This window comes from Chionomys nivalis, chromosome 2 (genome assembly GCF_950005125.1).
Source record: "Chionomys nivalis chromosome 2, mChiNiv1.1, whole genome shotgun sequence".
NCBI classification, from domain to species: domain Eukaryota; kingdom Metazoa; phylum Chordata; class Mammalia; order Rodentia; family Cricetidae; genus Chionomys; species Chionomys nivalis.
This window is the reverse complement of record NC_080087.1, coordinates 110,822,712-110,832,895: the sequence shown is the minus strand read 5'-3', so window position 1 is coordinate 110,832,895 and position 10,184 is coordinate 110,822,712. Positions and strand designations below refer to the sequence as shown.

At 50.5% G+C, this 10,184-nt stretch overlaps 1 protein-coding gene across 2 annotated transcripts; it reads left to right on the top strand.

Moving 5' to 3' along the window:
• The first annotated feature begins 308 nt into the window (after positions 1-308).
• Positions 309-8,913, top strand: C2H2orf72 (chromosome 2 C2orf72 homolog). Of its 2 annotated transcripts, none has more exons than XM_057763279.1 (3): positions 309-1,047; positions 3,395-3,508; positions 6,347-8,913. In XM_057763279.1, the coding sequence occupies exons 1-3, from the start codon at positions 405-407 to the stop codon at positions 6,484-6,486; spliced, it is 897 nt and encodes a 298-aa protein (XP_057619262.1). In that variant the 5' UTR covers positions 309-404; the 3' UTR covers positions 6,487-8,913. The 2 variants fall into 2 exon arrangements, with proteins under 2 accessions (XP_057619262.1, XP_057619261.1); XM_057763278.1 differs by having other exon boundaries at positions 3,392-3,508.
• Positions 8,914-10,184: the final 1,271 nt, after the last annotated feature.

Genomic DNA, 10,184 nt, shown 5'->3' with positions numbered 1-10,184 from the left:
TTGAATTCCCAGAACATATTCACAACTCCGCTGGTGCCAGCGCTCATACACGCAAGCAAAACACTCATACACATAAAATCAAGTAAGTAAATAAGTCTTTTTGAAAAATAAATAAATCTGCTCCGGGGTTCAAAACCATCTTATCTTGAGCGGGTACGTTTATGAATTCGTTAACGTCCACTCACCCTCAGCCCCACAAGAGCCCGCACCTACTAACTGCTCAGGAAGTGTGTACTGGGTGTCTAAATGAACGAATGAATGAATCAATGATATTCAGCGCACTAGGACAGAAGCGCGCAGGACGCAGCCAGTGAGCCAGGGGGTCGGGGAGGCTCGGCCCTCGGGGGCGTGTCCGTAGAGGAGGCTGCGGAGCTCCGGGCCCCGCGCAGGACGCGGAGGCCAGCATGGAGAGCGAGCTGGAGCCGCTGGCCCAGCAGCCGGCGAGCCCGGCCGAGCCGCACTTCCAGGCGCTGGTGGAGGCTGCGGGCGGCCGCGGGCAGGTGCTGCTGGTGGGAGAGCTGTGGGAGCGCGAGCAGAGCCGCGAGCTGCTGCGAGACTTCTCCCGCGCTGTGTTCCCTCCGGAGCCAGAGCCGGAACCAGCGTTGGGCAAGTCGGGGAAGCCCGGTAAGCCGGGCCACTACACAGAGGCCGAGAGCGCTGCCACCGCGGCGGCCATCGGGCCGCATCGGGCTCCGGGGGCAAAGGCAGCGCGTTCCATCCGCTCGCCGCTGGTCTTCGTGCTGTGCCGCTCTTCGTCGCTGGCCGCCCGGGATCCGCGGCGCCTCCTGCGGGAGATGCTGCGGGATGTGCGCGGCCGGCGACCGGAGGGCGCAGCGCTGGTCGGAGTCCTGGTGGCCGATGCGGGAGCGGAGGACGCGGTGGCGTCGGGACTGCAGCTGCTGGAGACGCTGCTGCGCTCTGTGTTCGGCCGCCAGGTCGGGGGCCCGGTGCAAGCTGCTGCCTTCCGTCCCGGCTCCCCGGCCTCTAGCCTGGCAGTCCAGGAGGCGGCCTGCAGGGCCCTGCAAGCTGCAGCGCCAGGTCGACCAGGTGAGGCTGTGCGGGATCGAGCTGGGTACCGGTGAAGGCGTCTAGGGAAAGACTTCAGTTCCTTTAGTCCGGTTGAACCCCGTTAGGCCACCCAACTCTGTTGTGCACCATGGTAAACTGAGACCCGGAGCAGAGAAGTCCCTAGCACAAGGTCTTTGAGCCTAAGGTGACCTAACTCTGGAAAGGAGTTGAGTCGATCCAGACTGCCAGTGAAATGGGGGACAAGGAGCTTAGGGTTCAGCTGGTAAGTAAGTGGATAGAGTTGAACTGTTTCGAACAAAATGTACGAGTTGCAGGAGACTGGGGATAGCGGAAGAAGGTGGAAACGTCTCGGGGTGCAAAAGTTTGGGTGGTGTGCGTGGGGGATGGTGAAGAACTGAGACGGGCTAGGGGTGGTGACTGTAGCTTTAGGGCACGGTGCAGGCATGGTTGTCGCAGGAGTTGGGGGAGAGCGTGAGCAGCGCCGAGAGTCTCGGTGTGGAAGGGTGGAAGGCGGACACAGTTCCTGGCAGAGGCACGAAATAGGTGCCAGGAACCTGGTGTTGGTAAGCAAGCGCAAGGGACCGAGACCATGGTGACCTCAGTGATTCCTGGCTTCCCGCCTTCGCTGATCTGATCGCTGCTGCCAGACGTGGCGGGGTCACCTTTTTCTTTTCCACACACGCTTAAAGCGTAGAAAGGAGTGAGAGCTTCTCCCAGCCGGGGACTCTTCCATTACAGCCGGGTCAGGTGTCCCAGGGCAGCAGGTTTTGCAGGAACTCTGCAGTATAGTGGATTAAAATGTGGACCTTCAGTGGAGCTGGGGCAGACACTGGGAGATCTTTGCACTGCTCAGCTCCCTTCCGTTTGACTCTTTGCTATAGTAAGCTTCCCAGTTAATAAGTGGCTGTGTGGGGGTGTTGCAGGGCATCTGCTATTGGCCGTTAGCCAGCCACTGGGAGACGTCAGACCTATCTCAGCGGGGAGACACTATCTAATGTTCCAAACGTCACACTTGCGCCTGCCAGCCTGGCAAATGTATTTGTGTCATTGGAGGCTCCCCTAGCTTCTGGTCAACTTGCCTTCTATGGAGGATGAACAACCTCCAGCATCCTGAAAAGTGAGGGAAATAAATTCCCCGTGTATACTCCTGTTCTGAGCATATCCAGCCAGCTGATTCCTTACTTGGCCTTGAGGGAAAGAAGGGAATTCACACAAATTCTCCCTAGTGAGCTGGCACCTAGAAAACGCTAAGCCTTCCTTCTCTTAGCTCTCAGTTCCCCCAGGCACACTTAACTCTGGCCATGGTTTTGTGTACCTGACTGTGACCCAGCCCAGAGACCCCTCTCTTCTCTTCCTTCTGTAGCTCGCCCCACCCCTCCATTCAATCGGGGGAGCCTTCTGACAAGCCTGCACTCCCTCCTGCCTGCAAACTCACTAGTGAAATTTCAGAACCTTTGATCTTTGGCTCTCTCAGCAATGACCAAATGGTTTCGTCACTGCTCTCTTGTGAGTTTAACAACCCGAGGATTCCAGTTTCCTAACTCCCTGCCTGGCATCCAAAATGGATGACTAAATCCTTGCTTTGAAATAAACACTGACACCCCAGAAAATGGCACCTTAGCAGATGTATCATCTTCTGCTATAGCCGACTCTTGCCAACTTTTATAACAACACACTAAGAAAAACAAGAAGTTCAAGGCCGTGAGTTAATTACAATCCACTTCCTTACAGTTTATGGAAGTCAGGCATGGTAAGCCACGCCTTTAATCCTAGCAGCTACAAGGCAGAGGCAGACAGATCTCTGTGAGTTTGAGGCCATCCTGATCTACATAGTGAGTGTCAGGCCAGCTGGGGATAAGAAATGAGTCCCTGTCATTTAAAAAAAAAATGTAAGCTATTGGTGTTCTGAAATAGTTTGAAGCAAAGAACAATGATGCATACCTGTAATCCCAGCATTTGGGAAGTTGAGGCAGGAGGATGGAAAGTTCAAGGACAAACTAGACCACACAGTGAGATCCTGTCTCAGGAACGAACAAAAGGATGGATGGATAAACAAATGAAGGATTGGGGTAGGGAATCAAGGAAAGAAGGCGGGGTTTGAACTAAAACTGAGGGAGAAACGACTGCTCTCTGAGAGGTTTCTTTGGTGGTATGCGATTGTGATTGATTTCATGTCATTTTGTTGCTATGGTTCCCCCAGCATGTGCACATATCACAGAAATCTGTGAGGCTGAAGTAAGATAACCAGACAGATGAAGGCAGGGGGGTAGAAAGTCAAGACTCCGGGGTTGCTGAAGAAAGTCTCTTGGTTTTGAAGCAGGCACTAGCTGACCTCTGCCTTGGGGATTTGGACTCTTTCTAGCAGAAGGTGCCTGGGAAAGACCAGGCCTCCCTGGCCTACTGACTTGCTTTTCCTGGGGTCCTCGGAACCAGAGGAAGAACCAAGGATATGCCACCTCCTCCCAAGGCCCAGCTCAAGGTAAGCACATTGGCTGCCTGGATCCTGAGCAGACACAGGGGCCTTAAAGACACACTTCCTCAGTGCTGAATGGACAGGAGCACTCGGGTGCCTGTCTCTCCAGCAGGGCTCAGGCTGGCTCAGGCAGAGTTCCTACCCTAAGAGTCTTCCAACCTGGTGAAAGCAGGAAGAGAACCAGAGGACAGGAATTCCACATGCATAGTGGGGGATGTGGGGGCAGACCAGTGTCTCCCGAAGAACATGAGTGTTAAGGACCTAGTGGCATTTCAGCTGAGATACAGGGCTTCCTGTATGCAGACATAGGAAGATGCAAAGAGCACCCTGAGCAACGGCTGCTAGCAGATATCATATTCAGAAAAGGAAGCCCCCTCAAGAGTGCTCAGGGCTGAGGTGCAGATGGCAAGGGAAGGCCTTGAAGTGGAGAGCTGGGCCACAGAGGGGCACAGGGTCTTAGACACAAGCATGAAGATAGCAGCCTGTGGAAACACAGAGATCAGAGGCAGATTCCAGCTAGAGGGGACCACAGCAGCCCCTAAAGCGATATCGGGTGACCTCACCCACAAAGGCTCGGAGACTAGAAAGGAGGTAACTCACTCAGAGTGGTTTCTAGGTTGGGGTCATCTTGCTGGTAAATGGAGGCAAGGAAAGAGCAAACAATGAGTGGCGGCACAAAATAAGCTTTTATTGTGTCCCTTATTTAAAACTGACAATTCACTGACCTAGCAGCCTTCTTTCAATGCCTAATAATTTGCTACAAACAGTGGCTTAAAACACACACACTGGGCTAGGAGGATGAAGTGGGTAAAGGTGCTTGCCACCAAGACTGAAGACTTGAGTTTGATTCCCAGAATCTATATTGGGGAAGGAAAGAACTGACACCCCACACGTCATTCTCTCTCTCTCTCTCTCTCTCTCTCTCTCTCTCTCTCTCTATCACACACACACACACACACACACACACACACCACACACTAAATGAGTAAATATAAAAATGACATGCATTTATTAAGTGGCCAAAAATGAAAACTGAAGATGCTCAAAGCTCTTATATAAAATAATAGAGTAGCAGGTCTGGGGAAATGTCTCAGTGGTTAAATCGATTGCCAGGCAAGTATGAGGATGGAGTGTGGATCCCCAGAAACCCACTAAAGACCAAGAGAGTGTGCCAGCAGGCCTATAATCCCAGCCTCAGAGGGAGGAAGAGGAAGCAGAGGAACCAAGAACAGGCAAGCTAACAAAACTGATCATACTTACAAGTTCTGGGTTTGCTAGATAGACCCTTCCACAATGGATAAGCTGGAAGAACAATGGAGGAGGACTCTTGACGTCAACCTCAGGGGAGCCACCACGTGTATGTGAATGTATGCAAGCACAGACACTCACTTGTGTACTGGCACCCACACAAATGCACCCACATACATGAAAAGACATGCACACGTGCACATACCACACACAAGAGAAACGAGGGGGCACAGTGTGTGTGTTTAGCCTATGTAATCCTTCTGTACATTTCAGTCATCCCTAATAGAATGTGAACATTATGAGAGCACTAGCTATACTGTATTTATTTATGTATATGTGTTACCTCCATGTATGTATATGTACCATGTGCAGATAGTGCCCACTGAGGCCAAAAGAGGGCGCTAGATCCACTGAAACTATAGTTACTGACTTTTGTGAGCCACCATGTGGTTACTGACTGGGAACTGAACCCAATTCTCTGTAATAGTAGCAAGTACTTTCTACTGCTGAGTACATGTGTGTGTGGGTGTTTAGTTTTATAGAATTTTATACAATATCTTTCATTTTAAACAAAACAAAGCACCTTTTTGTGGTTCTGGGAGATGGACCTACAACCTCACTCTGAGCTACATGCACAACCTTTTGTTGTTGTTTTATTTGGTTTTGTTTTTTAAATAATCTTTATGTAGTCCTTCACAATTTTATACACGTTGTTTTGTTTCTGAGACAGGGTTTCATACATTCTAGGTTGGCTTTGAACTCAAATGTTTCCAAGGATGACCTTGACCTTCCGATCCTCTTCCTTCACCTCCCAAGTACTGGGATTGCAGGCAGGCACCATCACTCCCGGTTTATGCGGTGCATGCGGTGCTAGGGCTTGGACCTAGGATTAATGTGTGCTAGGCAAGCACTCTACCGACTGAGCTGTGTCCCCAGCCCCATTCTTAATGCAGAGCCCCAGCACACATAGAAACCCTAGGTCGTTCGCCTCATGCGCTCTCTGGATGCTGAGAATCAGTTGCACGGTTTCAGTTGCAGGTGGCGAAGCCAAGACTCAACCACTATAAACTGTAAGAGACCTCACTATCTCTCATGAAAACAGTGACGGTGACGTTAGAGTTGGTCAGCATCTCACAGACCATAAGGACCTGGGACTTTTCTTTCTCCCTGCTGACCCATCATTTCACCCTTAGACGGGTACTGAGATGGTGGCAGGAGTGTGGAGATCACTCCTAAGCCTGTCCTTGCATACACAGCTGAAGGTGGGCTTGCTGGGTCAAAGGGAGTGTGCCTATTCTAAAATAGTTTTAGGCCTGTATTTTGCTTGGCTTTTTACATTTCCGATGTGCACGTGGCATGGTGTGCTTGTGGAGGTCACAGGACAATTTGAGGGAGTTGGTTTTTTGCTTCCACCATGTGGGTCCTGGGACTCAAACTTGGGTTGTCGGCGTTGGCAGCCAAAACCTTTACCTGCCGAGCCATCTGACATCCAAAAAGTCCATTTTGGCTTTAAACATAGATCGTGAGCAAACTTCTTCCCTTTAAGTGCTGGATATTGACTCATAAACTTGACCTTTTCATTCTCGAATGTGCCAGAACACCTCCAGGTCTCGGAGGAGGAGCTTGCACTGACAGCCATGTGTCCCAATGGAGACTGTGAAGACCGAAGGAGTGGAGCCAGAGCCCAGGATAGAGTTGTCCGCACGCCATCTGAGCCCTTGGAGGACACAAGATGAGGACCGGACCCCTGGACTGGCCCTAACCTGCACACTGAGGTCTGGACCTTCTCAGTGGGCTTCCATGTCACAGTGTTGACCTCAGCAGCTGGTGACTGACTGACCACAGAGACCCCACTTGCTTGGGGACTTTCACTGTTGCCAGCGAGGCAGCAAGGCCCATGGGACCTGCCCCACACTTAGTGTTTCTTCTCTCTGTGAGCAAGGTGATCCTGTCTCTCCGTGCCTTCATTTCTCGGAGCCAAGGAGACACTGTACCGCTTTGCAGACATGCCACTCTGTCTGGGGCTTCTGTTTCCCAGGAAGCTGCCAGCCCAGTGGCTCTCCACCAGGGACTAGGATGCACCTCCAGGCAACATTAGAAACTTGTGGGGACAATTAGTGGGCATCTCATAGCCTGTAGGACGGTCCAACGCCAAATAATCCATTTTCTCAGAATACCAGTTGTGACAGTTTTGAGAGATGGAAGAGCCAATCCCTTCTCCCTGTCAGTCTGTGAAGAGATCCCCTTGGCTTTCCTGGGTCCTTGGTCCCCAGAACAAGTCAAACTCAAGACCTGACTATTGCCATGAGGGGGCCTGTCAGGTCAGAGTTGAGATGACCTGTGTGTTGCAGGGCCAGGACCAAAAGCGCCTTGCGTGCTGTGAGAAAAAGGGGCCTCGGTCTTTCCCGTGTAGACACTGATTACTGTGCCAAATCCTCTGTGGAAAAGTTTCCTGGGAGTTGCCTAGAGCACCAAGGACAGGGAAAGCCAGGGTGCTGGGGTGTTCAGCTCCCCGACTTATATTAGAGCTCAGGTCCTAGCCCAAGTATTCTGGAATCTTCCCTCTGAGGCTTTGAGTCACAGAGGGTTCACGCAGAGGCAACTGGGGATTGCCTCTTGGCCTTGCCTGCCCCCGGAGAAATCAGTCTTTGGAAGGGGAAGGGCCCTACTGGTTTTCCCTGATGTGAGAAGAGCATTGTCAGAGGGAAGTGGATAGACCTACATAGTCAACTGTGTTCCACTCTGCAGATACCCAACTGTGCTGTGCTTGGTGTAGCTCCCTGTGAGGCGATACACACCTTTGGGTCATCATCTCAACTCTTTCTGTGACAGCACCAAGGGAGGGGACCCTCCCTGCTCTGTGCCTCAGTTTCTTCTCGGTGAGCCACGGCCTAATCCTGTTCCCTCTCAGTCTCATGGAGAGAGCATGAGGTGCGAAGGGATTGGCATCTTCCCGGCATGAGGTGGAAGCAGACTCATTTTAATAATGCAAGGTTGTCCTGTGGGAAGTGGTCCAGCTAGCTTATTTTATTCAAGTGTGAGCTAGAGGCTGGGGTATAGTTCAGTTAGTTAGGGAGAATCTAGCATGCTAGTTTGATCCCCACAGCTATATGAACTGGAAGAGGTGCACATGCCTGTAATCCTGGTTCTTGGGAAGTAGAGAGAGGAAGATCTAAATTTCAAATTCACCCTCAGCTACAATATGAATTGGATGGAGGCCAGCCTGGGCTACACGAGACCCTGTCTCAAAAAAAAAGCAAGTTTGAATTATCAATTTGACTTGATTTTGGTTTTATTGCCTTTTTTTGTTTTGTTTTTCAAGACAGGATTTCTCTGTGTTACAGTCCTAGCTGTCCTGGAACTAGCTATTGTAGACCAGGTTGGCCTCAAATTCACAGAGATCTGCCTGCTTCTGCCTCCCGTGCTGAGATTAACTATGTCTGCCACCACAGCTCAGCTTGATTTTGTTTTTAAATGGGAAGACTGATGTATCTGAAGCTGCTATATTTTTGTTACAATGTTGACCTATGCAATCCTATGTGATCATTCAGTTGAGTTCCATTATTTGAACAAGAAAAGGGGCTTGAAATTTAAGCTGGGTATTTGTCTAAGACAGAAGTTACAGAGTTAAAAATCTTTTGTACTTGTTACCCGTGTTTGAAACTTAGGAAACAGCACACTTAAATCAGCGGAGTTTCCTGGATGAGGAAGGCTGTACCTTCCTCTCCGTCCTTCACTTGGAGCCCCATCCCTACTGTACCTCAGGGCCTTCTGAGGCCGTCACCTCTGCTCTAAAGGGCGATTTGCCCACCATTCGCATTAGTTGTGGTCTGAGTTGCCTGTTGTCTTGTTACTGGTTGCAAAGGTCGGTGTACTGAGCCTGGATTCTGTTTCCCAGACAACATCCTGCTGCCCATCTTAGTACTGTTTCCCAGTGGACAGCAGGACTTGGGTTTCACCAGGGATGGCCTTGTGGGACCCTTCCAGAGGAAAGAAGAGAGAACCAGGGGTCCCTGGGAGCCACATGTGAGGACCTGACCACCAGCTCCACTGGGTCCTGGGGTTCTAACCTGGAATGTGATGGTAGTTCCTCTGCTTTTGACATGAGTCCTGGCTCTTTAGATCTAATAAACCAGACAGTGCCTCACCGGTATCTGATAGAAGCAGAATGAGTCTTCCTTTTCTTCTCTAACACTATCTTCACGGGGGTCTGGGGAGGAGGGAGTCTGAACAAATGAAATACCCCTAAAAGTCCTCCAGGCCCTGGTGATTTCTTCACAACCCGTGTCTGGAACTGGAAAATATCTGGGGGAGTGGAAGCCAGTATTAAATAGATTTATTTGTTTATTTATTTTTACTTTTTACTTATGGTGGCGCATACATACCACAGCACATGTATGGAGGTCAGGATGACTTGTGGGAGTCAGTTTCTTCATCCACCATGTGGACCTAGGGGATCAACTTAGGTCATATGGTTTGGCAGCAAAATACTTTGCCCACTGAACCATCTTACAGCCCCAGAAACAAATATTTAAAAGGAGATTCTCTTTTTAATTGAAAGACAGCATGGCTTTGACATACAATAGAGGGTGTGGATGTGTATGCGTATGTGTGTGTTTAAGCAGAGCTAACCCAGACCTTCGCTGGCTTTCAGGCAAATCTTTGTGAGATTTGTGTCATGGTTTCTCTCCTGTTCAAGTGCTTGCCTCCAAAGAGTTCCAGACTTGTCAAAGCAAATCTTCAGGAGAGCGTCTACAGGAACCAAATGTGGTTGTCCTGGGCCTGCAATATCAGTGAGCTCCTCTTTTTCTGCAAGAAGCAAGGACCAAACTTCAGCCAGACGGTAACGGCCACTGACCACTGAAGAAGCAAAGGCAATCTGTGCTTTAAAATGCCAATGATGGCTGGCCAGTGGTGGTGCACATCTTTAATCCCAGCACTCGGGAGGCAGAGGCAGGTGGATCTGTGAGTTCCAGGACAGCCAGGACTACACAGAGAAACCCTGTCTCAAAAACCAAAAGCCAAAAACACAAAGCCAGTTACAAGGTAGGGCTTGCTTCACAGGGCCAGGTTGCCTGGACTTTGTCCTGTTTGCATGGTACACAGAGCCTGCCCTGTGAGGGGAGGAAGTTGTCTTTATTGAGGGCTGCGCCAGCACTCTGACCTGATTTTTTGTGTTAGTGGATCAAGCATTGGGACAGAGGTGGAATTTAGCCAGGACAGCCAGTCACTTGCATAACGTTGGTGTTGGAGCAAGGGGAAGTTGGAGGTACGGGACCACCAGGAATGTATGCACATCCTATCTGCCTTCAACTTTGAACCCAAGTCTTCAGCCTCACACTCATGGCTGCCACCTGGGAGAAGAGCATGGCTGCCTGTCGGACAGAATCACGGGAAGTAAATGGGTGAGACTGGAAGGGGAGAACAGGGTGTG

Coding starts and splice junctions, on each gene's coding strand:
- C2H2orf72 (XM_057763278.1), top strand. CDS start 405: ATGGAGAGCGAGCTGGAGCCGCTGGCCCAGCAGCCGGCGAGCCCGGCC. Junction 1,048..3,391: donor TGCAGCGCCAGGTCGACCAG/GTGAGGCTGTGC, acceptor GACTCTTTCTAG/CAGAAGGTGCCTGGGAAAGA. Junction 3,509..6,346: donor CTCCCAAGGCCCAGCTCAAG/GTAAGCACATTG, acceptor CGAATGTGCCAG/AACACCTCCAGGTCTCGGAG.